This window comes from Oryctolagus cuniculus, chromosome 2 (genome assembly GCF_964237555.1).
Source record: "Oryctolagus cuniculus chromosome 2, mOryCun1.1, whole genome shotgun sequence".
Lineage (NCBI taxonomy): Eukaryota > Metazoa > Chordata > Mammalia > Lagomorpha > Leporidae > Oryctolagus > Oryctolagus cuniculus.
Genome location: NC_091433.1, coordinates 1,736,273 through 1,753,503, shown reverse-complemented (window position 1 = coordinate 1,753,503; position 17,231 = coordinate 1,736,273). Strand labels below are relative to the sequence as shown.

General features: G+C 50.5%; 1 protein-coding gene across 5 annotated transcripts in view; it reads right to left on the bottom strand.

The window, feature by feature from the left end:
- The window catches only part of HTT (huntingtin), a 166,441-nt gene that overhangs the window by 142,527 nt on the left and 6,683 nt on the right, over nucleotides 1–17,231 (bottom strand). For all 5 annotated transcript variants that reach the window (XR_011386170.1, XR_011386171.1, XM_070067983.1 and 2 more), the window contains exon 2: nucleotides 12,678–12,761. Coding sequence is in view for 2 of the 5 variants with exons in the window: in XM_070067983.1 (XP_069924084.1) it covers nucleotides 12,678–12,761 (84 nt within the window). In the remaining 3 variants the exon portion in view is untranslated. The remainder of the gene's footprint in view (nucleotides 1–12,677; nucleotides 12,762–17,231) is intronic.

The window sequence follows — 17,231 nt, the reverse complement described above, 5'->3', positions numbered from 1 at the left end:
GAACGACACCGGACCCTGCGCTGTTCTCTTTGCCCGGCCCTTCCCAGGTTTGCTGTCGGCCCCCCACTGGCAGAGGAATGACGCCGTCCCGGGTTAGCTGCCAGCCCCCCCCTTCCTTCTCCCTCCCTCCCTCCCTCCCTCCCTCCGCGGAGGGGCGGCACCCCCGCCGCTTTCCCTGCTTCCGCAGAGGAGCGGCACACCGCCGGCCAGCTCTCTCAGGGGTTGCTCAGATGTTCCCCGGTGCATGCTGTCTCTCTCCTCCTTTATAGTCCTCTTCCACCAATCCCAACTCTGCTGCCCACACGCCGAGCACGCTGCTCTCCTCCAATCAGGAGCAGGATCAGCTCCTGCAGCTTATTGGTCAAATTGGTGAGGCAGCTGTGTAGAAGTTGTTTACTCCTTCTCAGCACCATACGGTGGGAGATCAGATGCATAGAATTAGTCTTAGTTCCAGTAATTTAGTCTAGTCTCAGTTGCTCCCCACACATTGCTACCCCAGAACAGAGCAGAGAGCTGGATCAGAAGTGGAGCAGCCAGGACTTGAACCGGCACCCATATGGGATGCCGGCATTATAGGCGGCTGCTTTACCCATGAGGCCACAGCGCCGGCCCCTGTTTTTATTTTCAATCAATTCCGAATACCTTCACATTTCCCTTTTGACTGCTTTGAGTCACAGGCGTGCAGAAATGTGCTATTTTCTACATACTTGGGCTTTTCCAGATTATCTCCCTCTGACAGATGCCGGTGTAATGACACTTGGGTCAGCGAATATACTTTGCATGATTTGAATCCTTTTGAAGATTTATTTAAGAGTCAGAGTGACAGAGAGGGAGAGACAGATTTTCTATATACTGGTTGCTTCCACAAACGCCCACAACAGCCAGGCCAGATGCAGGAGCCAGGAGCTCCATCTGGGTCTCCCACATGGGTGACAGGGACCCAAGTATGAGTCCTCAGCAGGAGGCTGATCCAAAGCATAGGCAATCACACCCCACGGCAGGGCGTGGGCATCCCAAGCAGCAGCTCAGCCTGCTGCGCCACAGGGCCCCTTCCCTGCTTTTTCGTGTAGGCGGGCTGCACGGTCAAGCGTCAAGTCCACCTAGGATCAAGTGCTGTCGGCACTGGAGAAGGGTGTGCCTCCTGCAGGTCCTGAGTGGAGTGTCCCAGAGAGGTCCATGACGTCACACAGGTGTACTGCTCAAGTCTTCCAAATCAACCTGGATTTTATGCCTGCGCTCTACCAATTGTTAGGCTGCTAAGGGGCCAGCGCTGTGGTGTAGCAGGTAAAGCTGCTGCCTGTGACGCCAGCATCCCATGGGTGCCGGTTCAAGTCCTGGCTGCCCCACTTCCAATGTGGCTCCCTGCTAATAGCCTGAAAAGCAGCAGAAGTGCCTGGGCCCCTGCCAGCCCTGTGGGAGACCTGGAGGAAGCTCCTGGCTCCTGGCCTTGGCCTGACCCAGCCCTGGTTGTTGTGGCAATCTGGGGAGTGAACCAGCAGACAGAAGAGTAAGCACTCTCTCTTTCTCCCTCTAACTCTTTCAAATAAACAAATACATAAATAAATAAATCTCTTTTAAAAAAATAAAACGTACCTTGAACTTAATTTAGAAAAAAAGAAAGAGAAGCTGTTGAAATCTGCTAGTGCCTTCTCTGTTTCTACTTGTGGTTCCGTTGGGTTGTGCTTGGTGTGGTTCTGAAATTTTTTTTTTTTAAGATTTATTTATTTATTTGAAAGTCAGAGTTACACAGAAAGGAGAGGCAGAGAAAGAGAGAGTGAGAGAGGTCTTCCATCCACTGGTTCACTCCCCAAATGGCCGCAATAGCCAGAGTTGTGCCAATCTGAAACCAGGAAGCCAAGAGCTTCTTCCAGGTCTCCCACGTGGGTGCAGGGGCCCAAGAACTTAGGCCATGTTCTACTGCTTTCCCAGTCCACAGCAGAGAGCTGGATCAGAAGTGGAGCAGTCGGGACTAGAACCAGCGCCCATATGGGATGCCGGCACTGCAGGCGGCAGCTTTACCCACTACGCCACAGCACCAGCCCTGGTTCTTAATTTCCACTGTGGTTCTGTCGGGTTGTGCCTGGTGTGGCTCTGAAGCTTCCCAGTCACACACACATTTCGGAAGGTTACAGCCACCAGCAGCACTCTCATTACGGAATGTTCTCTGGGAACAGTCTTTGCTTTGACATGCACCTTGTCTGATGTTAATATGACTACTCTAACCTTCACCTGAATCTTGGGAGCACGGTGAACCTTTCCGTTCTCTCACTTTTACTCTATTTATGCCTTTATATTTAAAATGGGTTTCTCAAAGGCAATATAAACTGGGGTTCAAGTTCTGCATTTGACCTGGAGAATCTCCATCCCTCACATGCAATGTTACCACGACAGAACCAAGTCTAACCCAGCACCACACCATTCTCCTGTGAATCCCACTGACCCTGAGTCGCCGTTCCCCTACTTCTGGCTTCTTTGGTATTACTTTATTTTTATTTATTCATTTTAGAGACAGAGCAAGAGATAGATTTTTTTAAACATTTATTTGAAAGTCAGAGTTACACAGAGAGAGGAGAGGCAGAGAGAGGTCTTCCATCCGATGGTTCACTCCCAGATGGCCGCAACAGCTGGAGCTGTGCAAATCCGAAGCCAGGAGCCAGGAGCTTCTTCCGGGTCTCCCACACGGGTTCAGGGGCCCAAGGACTTGGGCCATCTTCTACTGTTTTCCCAGGCCATAGCAGAGAGCTGGACAGGAAGTGGACCAGCCAATCTTGAACTGGCACCTGTATGGGATGCCGGCACTGCAGTCGGCAGCTTTACCCGCTATGCCACAGCGCCGGCCCCAAGAGAAATTTAAAGACAGAGAGTATCCCCCTGCCCTCAGAGGCTCACAGCATCCAGGATGGCCAAAGCTGAGAGCCATAAACACAACACAGGTCTCACATGGGTGTCGAGAACACAACCAGCTGCTCCACACTGCTGCCTCTCAAGGTCTGTGTCAGCGGGATGCTGGGGCGGAGCCTGAGGAGGGCACCAGACCCAGGCAATCGGAGACCGGAGGCAGGCACCCCGACAGGAGCCTCGCGGCCAGGCTGAACACCCGCCCAGAGGACTCGTATGGTCCCACTTTGTCTCCACTTCAGGCTGACCAGCTGTAACCCTCTACTATGCTTGTACTTAATTGCCTTGTTGTTTATGGTTTACATCGTTATCACAATCTACCTTAGTGGTACCGCACCCCGTCACACACTGCATAACAGACTAATCACAGTGTTAGTTTCCTGTGGCTGCTGTAACAAATTCCCACCAACTGCCCAGCTTAAAACAACAGCACTGTATCCTTCTACAAATATGGAGGCCGATTCCAAAACCCGTACCACTGAGTGGATACCCAGGCACTGGCAGCGCCACGCGGCCCACAGGCTACAGGAAGAACCGCTCTCCGTTCTCCCAGCTTTGCTGGCTGCCACGTTCCTGGGCCTGAGCCCACACCACGCCGGTCTGCAGGACCAGCGTTTCCACGACCGGAGCCTCCCTGCTCCACCTCCACTGGCCGCCTCTGAGGGTGGAGGTGCCTGTGCTCCAGGACCATCGCCCCAGCTCGAGAGCCTTGATCACACCACACAGACCCCCTTCCCCATACAGGCTAAACCTGGTAACGCGTGTGTGTCTGTGTGTCTGTGTGTCGGCAAGGAGAGGGTAGAGGCTATTATTCTACCTACCACAGGTGCATTTCCACTTCTGCTCTCCCAGTCTTTATACTATTTTGTTAGACATTCTACTTCTACATATTCTAAACACCAAAATACATCATTTTTGTTGTGATCCATTTTTCTAATTTTAAGTTAACCTGTTTAAAGATTGCCGTACTCACCACCACAGTCCCCACTTCCGCTGCTCCTCAGGCCTCTGCGCACACATCTGGTTTCAGCCTCCTCCTCTGAACACCTCACTGAAAACCCCGGAGAGTGGCCACCTGCTGGACTAAACCACTTCTGCTCGCCTGTCAGAGTTTTGCTGGGTGAGGGGTTCCCGGCTTTCTCCGACCTCCTCACAGCCAGACGAGCCCCAGACGTGGGGCGCTGCTTCCAACGGCAGCCTCCGTCATTCCTCAGCTCCTATGGGCCTCTCTGTCTTGTCTCTACCAGACTCCGCCCTTTCTCTGGTTCCCTGAACACATGACACACAATTACCATAAGTGTGTTCATGCTTTTGGGCACCAGTTCCATCACAGTGCAGTTCCTGGCTCTGTTTTAGTTGATCCGTTTTTCTCAGTGTGATTCATATTCTTTCAAAGGCCATGTAACTTTTGACTGGATGCCTGGCTTCATGCTTTTTATCTTGTCGGATGTCATATACTCTTGTATTTCTTTAAATTATTTTTAAAAGACTTTTTAATTTGAAAGGCAGAGTGAGACAGACGAAGGAAAGATAGAGAAGACAGAGAGAACTTCCACCTGGTGGTTCACTCCCCAAATGGCCACAAAGACCAGGGTTGGGCTAGGCCAAACCAAGGAACCTGGAACTCCAGTCTGGTCTCCCACAAGAGTGGCAGGGACTCAAGCACTTGGCCATCCTCCAGTGCTTTCCCAGGCACATTAGCAGAGAACTGGATCGGAAGTGGAGCAGCTGGGAACCAGTGCTCTGATATGGGATGCCAGTATCCTAAATGGTGGCTTAACCACTATGCCACAATGCCAGCCCCGTATTTTTTTTTTTTAACATAAAGAAATACCACCTTTTATTTCTATTTGCGTGGGGGAAATCACATCTTGCAACATGCTGTATGCACAACAGTGAAGTCCAGTTTCCTTAAAGACGAGAGCCTCTGAGGTCAGCTTTACCTAAGGTACACATTATCATAGACTTCTAACACTCCACTCTCGTCCACTGCAAATCTTTAGGCTACACCTAACATTACACACAGATCTGTCTTCTCCTTCGGTCTTTAAAGGCCGTCCAGTCCTTGGAGAAGTGTGGCCCTCCAGCTGTTAACATCAGAAGGCACACAGTTACGGCCCTGTCTCCACCCGGCTGATTTCTGCTCCAGCCAACGGCGTAGCTCTGAGCTGAGCACAATTCCGGGGAGGTTTCCACTGCTAACAGTAAACACCACTGGTCAACAACCCACATGAGGCCAGCGTACGACAGAGGGGCTGCCTCCTGAGCAGGCTGTCCAAGAACACGAGTTCCACCACGGGCGCAGGGAGCGCGGTCTTCTCAATGGTTCAAACCGCTCTCTACGTTCAACCACAGGACCCGGGCTCCTCAGGGCAGGACTAGACTTCTTCCTGGACACAGCAGGCCAGCAAGGACAGCCACACATCAGCACAGAATTGCACACTTGTGTTGCAGCCAGGGAACAGGTGCAGGGCCCTGTACCGCAGAAGAGCGGAGGGGGCGCTGGCGGCCATGTCATCCATCACAGCCAGCAGGTGGCTCTGGCGTCTAAGAGAGATGAACACTCACCACCACTTGGCACCTAGGCAGTATGGAACAATTCACCAGGTAAAATTCTAGGTGGAACCGCAGGTTTGGAAAGTTCTGGGATCTGACAGACCGTCTACAGGAGCACCGGTATTTGGATCAACCACATCTTCAAGTGGAGACCTTCTTCTAGCAGCGAGTCCTGCGGCTTCCTGCCAGACCAGGTGCAGGGCGTCCACGAAGCCCTTGGCCTTCCTCCCCACAGGAGCACCTTGCCCCCGCACCAGCTCCACCCCCACCCCCACCCCCGGCTGCCGCCTCTCGGCTCCCCAGTCCAGCCTCACGCTCCACTTGGGGGCCATAGCCGGAAAGCAGACCCTGTGTTGCAGTAACATTCTTAAACCCTGCCCTGGGATATTCAGTCACCGTGAGAGGGTTTCCCCACACTGGGTATCACTTTGATACTTTGACTGCAGCAGAGGGCCGAGCAGCAAACGTGTCTGGGGGCCCCGCCCCACTGCTCCGTGAAGGCTGACCCTCTCAGGTGACCCAGCCCCAGCCTCGAGTCTCGACTCAGTTCCTACAGGCATGGGCTCACCAGTACCCGACAAAACACTGAGGGGCCCCGGCCGCTCGCTGCAGCCCCCTCCCTGACCACTCTGGGCTATCAGCTCCGCCCCTCAACCCAGCACACCACCCCTTTGCCTCAGCTTCCCCTCCTCAAGCCAGGGCCGGGAAACCCCCTCCAGGAAGTGATCTGCGAAATGACAAGAGTGTCACCTCATTCATTCTTCCATACTTCCTAGATCACTCTTACTTCTCTCATGTCTCATGCCATGAAAACCACGGTTACATATATTGCACCCATTTACAAGTTTCAGGCAAGAAAATAAATAATATCCCTGTTAACGATTCTTAGCCAGAAGCAAAAATCTTTTATGAATTCTCTAACCTGAATTATTCCTGTATTGTCAATCTCTTCTGAAAAGCAAAAATCTTTTATGAATTCTTTAACCTAATTTTTACCATAGTGTCAATATCTTCTCCAGTCACAAATGTAAATATGTTAATAATAACATTCTCAGAGCCGGTGCTGTGCAGTAGCATTAGTAAAGTCCCCGCCTGCAGTGCCAGCATCCCATATGGGTGCTGGTTCAGTCCAGGTTGCTCCACTACCCACCAGCTCCCTGCTAATGCACCTGGGAAAGCAGTGGAGGATGACCCAAGTCCTTGGGCTCTGCACCTACATGGGAAACCCAGAAGAAGCTCCTGGCTCCCGGCTTCAGATCAGCCCAGCTCCGGCCGTTGTGGCCATCTGGGGAGTGAACCAGCAGATGGAAGACTTCTCCCTCTCTCTGCCTCTGCTTCTGCGTAATCCTGCCTTTCAAATAAATAAATAAGTCTTTTTAAAAACTACTAACATTCTCTTGTATATATGTATCTTAACTTTTAATCCCGCTATTCACTCATCACTAAGGTGAAGTTTCCTGTTCTGACAGGATGAACAGCACTGCACCAACACAACACACCTGTGCCAAAGGCACACATCTGGAAGTGAAACTCACTCCCACGGCCAACACACTAGTCGCATACTTTGTTCTGCCAAACTGCCTTCTGTAAAGGCTGCATCGGCTCTGACAAATACCCCAAGTGACTTTTAAAGTTCACCACTTTGACAGACAAAAAGTGTTTTTATTTTTGTCTCAATCTCACTCCACTGCCTCTCTGTTTCTGAGCTCGGGCTGCTACAGGAAAACACTGCAGCCAGCGTGGCCTGGACAACATTCACTTTTCACCGTCCTGGAAGTTTGAGGACAAGGTGATGAGCGTCCAGGGTAGGGAACATCCAGAGAGCACGGAAGGCCCAGCCCCTCTCCTCCACACCTTACCCTCATTTGCTTGCTCCTCAGTTTTGTATATTTCATTTATTTGAAAGGCAGAGAGACAGAGAGTGCGTGATCTTCCATCTGCTGGTTCCCTTCCCAAGTGCCCACAACAGTCAGGACTGGGCCAGGCCAAGGCCAGGAACCCAAAACTCAATCTGGGTCTCCTGGGGTGACAGGGCCTCAAGTACTCGAGCCACCGCCCACGGCCCCACAGGGTGCAGATTGGAGGGAAGCTGGAGCAGAGCTGGGACTGAACCATCCCAATCAAGGACTTAACAAACAGCCCGCCTGCCATATTCTTTATGATAAACCAGTAAATGCAAATATTTTCCTGAGCACCGGTAGCCATTCCAACAAATCACCAAGCCTGAGGAGCGGTCATACAGACCTCCGACTTCCAGCTCATGGCCAAACAGCACAGGTGGCCTGCTGGGAAACGCCACTGGCGTGTGAAGTGAGGGCAGTCTCGCGGGAGCGACAAACTCCAGGAACACGGAGTCAGAACTAAACTGACTTGAGAGCTGCAGAACCACCTGGTGTCAGGAAAAATACCCAACCTCCCAAACCTCCCACCTTCAAACACCGTCACGTTGGGATTAGGGCTTTGACTGGCTGTCAATCCAATCACATATCTGCTGGCTCACACAGAGCTGTTAAGAAAAAGACTACCGTCCTGATAGGAAGACAGGCAAAGAGCCGGCCCACCACACCACAGTAGGGCTTCCCACACCACAGTGCCGATAACTTCAGGATCTCCTCTGTAACAATCACGTGTTTGTTCTTGTAGATGACAAATTCAAAATCACCTCCACATGGAGTGAGCACTGTCACAGCAGCTAAGACACTACTTGGGACACCTGCATCCCACACCACAGTGCCTGGGTGCAAGTCTCAGCTCTGTTCCCAACTCCAGTTTCCTGTTACACGTGCACCCTGGAGCAGCTGGTGATTGTTCAAGTACTTTGGGTCCTGCCACCATCATGGGGACCTGGACTGAGTTCCCAGCTCCTGACTTTGTTCTGGTCCAGCCCTAACCGTCGTGGGCATTTGGGGAGTGAACCTGCAGATGCAAAAACTCTGTGGAGCCAATGCTGTGGTGTAAGCGGGTAAAGCCTCTGCAGGTGGTGCCAGCATCCCACATGGGTGCTGGTTCAAGACCCGGCTGCTCTACTTCTGATCCAGCTCCCTATTAATGTGCCTGGGAAAGCAGCAAAGGATGGCCCAAGTACTTGGCCCCCGCAGCCACATGAGAGATCCAGAAGAAGTGCCTGGCTCCTGGCTTTGGAACAGCTCAGCTCCAGCCATTGTTGCCATTTGGGGAGTGAACCAACGAATGGAAGACCTCTCTCTCTCTCTGTCTCTTCCTCTCTGTAACTCTTGTCTTTCAAATAAATCTTTTAAAAATAATAAGTGCACTAGATACAAAATTAGCATATCATGGAATCTCCAGAGAAGTTCCAAAGATTGGTATACTCAAGCAAAGACAACATGAAAAGCCAGTCACCCACAAATCTGCACGGAACATTTATGTAAAATACTCACCTTAGCTGGGTAACCTGAAATCCTTGCAAAACTTGGAGAGCATCCTCATACAAATTTGTTCATGATCTAGGAAGACCAAGGACAAACTCTCTGGCTATCCTATTATCCCACTCCTCTCTCCTCTGCAGAGCATACTGATCTCTCAACATCACTCCGTGAAGGCAGAGGAGACTAATGTGAAAAACTTAATAGTTTTTTTAAAGATTTATTTATTTATTGGGAGGCAAAGTTACAGAGAGGCAGAAGCAGAGAGAGAGGTCGGTCTTCCACCCACTGGTTCACTCCCCAGATGGCTGCAATGGCCAGAGCTGTGCCGATCCGAAGGCAGGAGCCTGGAGCTTCTTCCAGGTCTCCCATGTGGGTGCAGGGGTCCATGGCCTTGGGCCATCTTCCACTGCTTTGCCAGGCCATAGCAGAGAGCTGGATCAGAATTAGAGCAGCCAGGACTCTAACAGGCTCCCATATGGGAAGCCGGCACTGCAGGTGGCAGCTTTACCAGCTATGCCACAGCGCTGGCCCCAATGGCTATTATTTTGATTTAAGATGTCAAACAAACCACCAATCAATCTTAAGACATCTCAACATACTTTCCTATGATTCTGTCAAGAATTCTCAAAAAAACAAAATGGCAAGTACAAAATACAGCACTTGGATTGGAAGAAGTCTCCTGTTTTAACAGTTTGCAAAGAGAAGCGACATTCTCTGAGATCTGGACATGGACATTAGAGGCACAAAGCTGTGCTACGGCAGGAGGGCACCGAATGTCTGTGGCTATTGAGAATCATGGCACAGAAGCAGCGAGCACTCAGGCACCGGCTGACGTGCACCCCGACGGGGTGCAGCCCCACGCCCGTGCCCGTCTCTGGGATACTTCTTCACAGGCTTCCTGCGCAGCATCTGCTCACAGGCTCTCGAGAAGGGGTGCCCTCCCATGAAGGAGGCAGCAGGGGCCCAAAGGTGTTAACACTTACCCAGAATCACACGGCCAATACTCATATAGGCAGTAAGGATATTTTCTGCTTTTATCTTAGTATTGTTTTCTATAGTAACAAATAGAATGCTTACAGTCTGATTTTCATTTGTCATATATCTTATTCTCATTTATTTCATTTTCTTCCCATAACGAATTTTCTACAAATTAGATGGATTCATCCACTATACTTCACAAATAAAGAAACAAGTTAAACTAAAATGCATGCAAAAATAACTTAGAAAATACAAAATACAAATGCAAGGTGGTGGGACCAGCAGGTTAAGCCACCACCCACAGATGCCAATGTGAATCCCAGCTGCTCTACTTCTGATCCAGCTCCCTGCTAACGCACCTGGGAAAGCAGCAGAAGATGGCCCAAGTACTTGGGTGCCTGCACCCATGTGGGAGACCTGGGAGAAGTTCCCGGCTCCTGGTTCTACCCTGGTCCAGTCCTGGGCTGTTGTGGCCATTTGGGGAATGAACCAGCAGATAGGAGATTGATCTCTCTCTCTCTCTCTCTCTCTACCTCTGTCTTTCAAATAAATAAAATAAATCTTAAAAAAAAAAAAAGTAGCGTTAAAATCCATCACCAGAAAGACGAACACTTCACATATCCACATAAACAAGGACCCATCTTTCTCTAACTCTGCCTCTCAAATAAATCTAAACAAATAACAAGTTCCCAAGAGAACTCAAAATCATAGAGACAGAAAGGAGGATGGAGGCTGCCACAGACAGGAGAAGAGGCAGGAGTGAGTCACTGCTTACACTGCTCCACTGGTATAGTCTCCATCTGACATATGGTCATGATGACTGCACATTATGAACATACTGGACTGAATACTCAAAAATAATTAACACAGAAAACTTTATGTTATGTGTATTTTATCACAAAAATAAAAAAGTAAAAAGCAATATCCTGGAAGAAAATTTTTAAAAAACAAGTGCATTGGGGTTGGTGCTGTGGCATAGTAGGTTAATCCTCAGCCTACAGCACTGGCATCCCATATGGGTGCCAGTTCAAGCCCTGGCTGCTCCACTTCTGATCTAGCCCCCTACTAATGTGCCTGGGAAAGCAGCAGAAGATGACCCAAGTCCTTGGGACCCTTTACCCACATGGGAGACTCAGCTCTTGGCTTCAGATTGGCCCATCTCTGGCCATTACAGCCAGTTGGGGAGAGAACCAGCAGATGGAAGATCTCTCTCTCTCTCTCTCTCTCTCTCCCTCTCCCTCTCTCTAACTCTCTCCCCATTCCCCATCTCTGTCTCTCCGTAACTCTGCCTTTTGAATAAATATTTAAAATTAAATAAAAGTTTTTTAAAAAGTGCATCACCACAAATTTGAATCTGTACTAAAAATTAAGATTATTTTTCTCAGAGTTTTTGCTATCTAAAAGATTATGAAGAGTTCTTTCCATCTTCCAGGAGCAGTAACATAAATTATTTATTTTAAGGGGAAAAAAGCGAGCAGAGTATTGCACACATCCCCATCTGGTAAAGGAAAACAGAAAAAGGAAGTGCAGTCTCCTACCCCACGACTGGAAAGAGGCCTAGAAGTATTCACGGGCACACATTTGGGGCTGCAGCTCAGGCCCCACTTGGGACACTTGCATCCCACACTTGAATGGCTCAGTCCCAGCACTGGACTCCTGGTCCACCTGCCTGCTCAGGTACTCCCTGGGAAGTAGCCGCTGCTGGTTCAAGTAGTTAGCTGCCTGGACACCAGGTCAGGGACCCAGAATGAGTTTCAGGCTCTTGGCTCAACCTGGCCCACCCCTGGCTGTTACAAGCATTTGGGAAAGTGAAACAGCAGATGAAAGATGTCTTTCAAATAAAATGAAAATAATTTTAAAAATTAAAAATACATATTTACCATCGATAGCTATGAGAAACCACAGTTAAAAGCAAAGGAAATGAGGGGAATTGGCAAAGAAGCTACAGGGAAGATGCTGCTGGCTCATCCTAGCAAGAAACATCAAGCAAGGGAAGCCACTGACCTACGGTCAACTGCCTGCAGCCTGACCACCAGCACTGCTGGGCACACGGGCACAAGCCCAGGGACAGACACAGCCCAAGGCAAGCAAATAACAAAGGTGATAAACGGACTGTCTCAAGCTATCCAATTACTGCAGTAAATGTACAAATATCAAACTACAAATGATTTTTAAAATGGAAAGACACTGAATAGGGGTGGGGAGAGCACGTGCATGCCTTCACACATGACACAGAAAGCACCGGCACCTGCTGGCTCACTCCCCAGAGGCCTGCAAGGCCAGGTCCGGGCCACAGCCAAGAGCATCCAGGTTTCCCACAAGGGTGGCAGGGACTTGAGCACTCAACCCGTAGCACTGCCGCCTCCCAGAGTGCGTATTGGCGGGAAGCTGGAATCAGTAGCGGGAGCCAGGGACTGAACCCAGGCACTCATGTGGCCCACTAGTGTCTGCAGGAGAAACACTCACCCCCAGAGATGATTTTTAGATAACCGGTTATCAAAGGTGTGAATACAAGCATGCTACTGAATTATCTAATGATTACCACTGCTGTCTGTAAGACTACACAAAGGAAACCTGACTCATGGTGTCTGGATATTAGAGAATTTCCTCTTGGAAAAATACTGTTAAATTTAATCATTATGCTGGTATTACGGCGTTTGGTAACCTCGTAAGAAAAGCACGAAGTCCTAGTTCTTCAGTCAATGACACAGCCAAAAACACAGAGAAACAGTCATTATTTTAAATGGATTTCCTAGAAACTTTAAGACAACTGAGGATACACAAAAAATATTCTAGCCCTCAAGACTGAAAATATGCAAAGTTTTTATACTACCTCTAGAAAGTTGAGAGTGCAATTACCTGAGAGATTGTGCCACTATGTTTTCACATATTGTGAGACAATGATTCACGCGGTCTTTCTTGGTGGCTGAAAGTTCTTTCTTTCTAAAAATAAAAAAAAGCAGAAAGAAAAATGAACATGCGCTGAATTTTATTCAATCCATTTATCTCTACATGCCATTAGCCAGTACTACTTGACTACTGTGAAAAGAAACCACTGACACCCTGTGCTGGGGGCAGGGTGGGGCCCGGACAGAGGCAGCAATGAGCTCCGCCAAGGGTTCCTGATGTCTCTGCTCCAGACACATCAGGCGACATCACTACATGGCTTATTTTCTCCATTTCAGAGAGAAGGAGAGCAGTGACTTGCCCACCGTCACACAGACAGGAGAACGAGACAGCACTTCAACTTTAACTTCCCTGCATTTCTCCAACTCACGCTTTTTCACGTGCTGCGTCACTGAAACCATAATGCAAGTTGAGATGTTCTGTGCTCTCACATCAGCCTTCACCACTAACTGCTCCAGGGGGGCCAGAACGGAGAGCACACACAGCCTGGGGAGCTGCGCCAGACAAGAGGCAGACGAGCACAGCAGCTCCCTGCCGAGGTCTGGGAGAGCAGGGGAGATGGCCAAGCACCTGGGCCCCTGGGAGGGCAGTGGAGGACGGCCCAAGCGCCTGGGCCCCTGGGAGAGCAGGGGAGATGGCCAAGCGCCTGGGCCCCTGGGAGGGCGGTGGAGGACGGCCCAAGCGCCTGGGCCCCTGGGAGGCCGGTGGAGGACGGCCCAAGCGCTTGGGCCCCTGGGAGGCCGGTGGAGGACGGTCCAAGTGCCTGGGCCCCTAGGAGAGCAGTAGAGGACGGCCCAAGCGCCTGGGCCCCTGGGAGGGCGGTGGAGGACGGCCCAAGTGCCTGGGCCCCTGCACCCGCGACGGAGATCTGAAGAAACTCCTGGCTCCCGGCTTCTGATCCACCCAGCTCTGGCTGTTGCGGTCATTTGGAGAGTGAACCAGTGGATGGAAGACCTCTCTCTCTGTCTCTCCATCTCTATCTGTAACTCTGCCTCTCAAATAAATAAATCTTGTTTAAAAAAAAAAAAAAAAAAAAAAAAACCTGTAACGCACGTTAAAACTGACAGCATGTCATACTTTGGTTAGCAAATTTTTCGTTCTGAGCAGAACAGCAAATGACAACATGGACTACAATGGATGGGTGTTCGACACAGTGACACATAATGTAATTTCTAGTCACGTAGCAGGCTTTTTCTACTTCTAAAAATTATTTTTAAATGGCTACAGTCACATTCCATATATGTAGGATCTTTGAAAAGTTCACGGGCAGTGGCTGGAGTTATGGCACAGCTGGTTAGGCTGCCACCTGCAACACCAGTATCTGGGTTCAAGTGCTGGCTGCTCCACTTCCAATCCAGCTTCCTTCTAATGCTCCTGAAGGCAGGGGAAGATGGCTCCAGTACCTGGGCCCTGCCACCTGTGTGGGAAACCTGGAAGAAGCTCCTGGCTCCTGGCTTCAGCCTGATGCAGCCCTGGCTGTTGTGACCTTCTGGGGAGTGAACGAGTAGATAGAAGATATCTCTCTCTCTCTCTCTCTCTAACTCTGCCTTTCTAGTAAATAAAATAAATTTGTTTTCATGGATAAAAATACATATTGTGAAAACTATGCATGTTTAAAATTAAACATTTAAAATTTTTTTGCATCAAGACAAACTTTTTAAATATTTATTTTATTTACTGAAAGGCAGAGTGACAGAGAGGGAAGAGATTCTTCCATTCACTGGTTCACTCCCCAGATGACTGCCAACAGCCAGGGCTGAGTCAAGCTGAAACCAGAAGCCAGGAATTCCATCTGTGTCTCCCAGGTAGGGACTCAAGTACTTGGGCCGTATTTCACTGCCATCCCAGCAGCATTAGCAGGAACCTGGGTCAGAACCAGAGCAGCCAGGACTCCAATCAGCCCTCCAGTACAGGATCTGGCCATCCTAAGTGGAGGCCCAACCCACTGAGGCACAATGCCCACCACAAGACAAACTTTCAGAATCCCACCTTTCTAGACTTTCTGAAGTGCCTCATAAACCTCAATCAGACATAAGCAAAGGCTAAGGCGTCCAGATCCCCAAGCAGCTGGAAGTCAACCTCCTACTAAGCTTCTCAGCTGAGTGCAAGGAGATGCCCAGCCCAGTCCGGGTCACTGCAACAAACCTATGTGTCGCTTCACAAGTCTCCCAGGCTGGCCTTATACAAGCAAGTCAAGGCAGGAGGACCCAAGCACAGGGCTAACTAGACAGTGAAACCAGCACACACCTGAGTTATCTGAGGGAATGCTATACCAAGGAAGTCAAAACTGCACCGTACAAGCACCCAGGACCATCTAAATTCCCAAGGCAATCCTTAGGCTCCTGAAAGTGTGCTTGGAGGCATCGCCTATTAAAATTGCGCAGGTCCACTTTGGGCAGTCTCTGAAGGCGCTGCACACGTGGCCAGGGGGCCCACAGGCAAGGAAGCACCTCCAAGGGTGCAGTCAGAGGCCAGGGACGCCAGCAGGAACAGACGGGCTCCACGCACAAAGACCCAGGGCCTAGGGAGACCTATTCCCTGGCACATGCAGAGGGCTCCTCCTCACACTGCCCAGCACACTCACAGCCCACACGGTCACTCACCTGCCTGCTGTGTGGTAACTTGCTATCCCATAACAGTTTGCTAAAAACCTGCTGCACTGTATTTTCAGGGTCCCTGATAAAACCAGACATAACCAGCTGCAGCCAAAACTGTGACTGGAGCCTCTGCACAGACGAACTCAGAAGGAAAACAGTATTCCCTTGAGGCTCGCCGCAATGGTAATGCCGCCAGCGTCCCAGCCCGCGAGGCAGGCAGAGCAGGCCTTGCTAAGGCACACCCTCCCGGACTCTCCACTCCCTCCCCCTGCACCCAGCAGGCTCTGTCACATGGCTTCAGGAGACTCGCGAACCCCTCGCTGACAGAGATGGACTTCATTTGTTGGTTCTATCTCCCCAGCTCCTTATGCCAGAAAGAGTCTCTCAGGGGAGTGGGCGGGCCTGCTGCTGGACAACAAGGGGTCTTCCCAAGCCCTGCCCAGTAAGAAGTCCTCACTACTATGGACCACGCGTGTGCTTCCCATGCTTCCCTCCTGAAAGGGGCTGACTGAGAAGGTACAGTATGTAGACTACCGCTCATCCACCAAACTCCATCCTTGCCTTCCTGGACACACGGCCCCCAGTTAGAGGGGATGCTGCCCAGCCTCCCCACCGCTAGCCACAGACAGGTGACTTGGCCCTCACAGATGCCCTAGGCATTTCCCTTCATCTCCCTCCAATCGGAACAGACACGACCAGCACACAGGTTCTGCTTATACCAACAGAGACAAGAAGCCTGCAGATAACAGAATGGCCGCACCTTGGGACTGTAAGTGACCACAGGTCCCCGGAACTCCCCATCCCCACGAGCCACTCACTCCAAAACCACCATGTGGAGACAACCCAACATCCTTCACCGGTAGATAAGTAAACCGCTACAACCACACAACACAAAACTGCTTGGCAGTAACAAGGAACACTGGTAACAGAAAACAGGAGGAATCTTAATACACTATGTCTAGGGGAATAAGCCAGACTCAAAAACTACACGGGATGACATCAATTATAGAACATTCTAGAACAGACGAAACTCAAGAATGGGACACTGACGCCTCCTAACCAGATGATGTCCAAGGTCCCTCTCAGCTGTTGCCAAACTTTATAAGGCATGCACTGACAAAGCAGCATGTGATGTCAATTATCCCCGCTGTTAAAAGTACAACCTGGGGCCAATGTGCTGTCACTCAGCAGAGCTGTCAGGGTTACCAAGAAAGAGGAGAGGAAACGTTATCAACAGCTTCAAACTAATTACCCACATGCCTCGCAAAGGGCCACCTTCCTTAAGCGAGAGATACAGATGAGTTAAAGCAAGTTCCCTCTTCCTCCTTATTTTGAGATATCCCAGAACAGAGTTTGCAGTGAACACTATGGCACCAGCTCCAGGCCCGCCACTCTGCGCTGACGTCACAGGACTTCGAGTTGATCACGCCCTGACTGTTGAAGACAGCTGTCGCTGCTACCCTGCAGCATGAAGCCTCACTACTCGGCTGTGTCTCTGAGCGGCGTTGGGGAAGCCGGCCGACTCCCCTTCCACAGACCCTGCCAGCACTGCCTCAGGCCAGCAGAGCATCCGGAACGACACCTACACCTCACCTGCTCCAGAGACCCACCGAGGAAGGACGAGTGTTCTCTGTCGGAGAGTAAGTCAAACAACATTTAAACTGACTCACAGAGGACAATGCTTGGCACAGCAGTGAAGCCACCGCCTGCAGCGCCGGCATCCCATGCAGGTGCCGGTTCGAGGCCCAGCTGCTCCACTTCTGATCCAGCTTCTTGCTAAGGGCCTGGGAAAGCAGTGGAAGACAGGCCAAGTGTTTGGGCCCTGCCACCCATGTGAGAGACCAGAACAGGGCTCCCGGCGCCAGCCTGGCCCAGCGCTGGCTGTTGCAGTCATCTGGGGACTGAACCA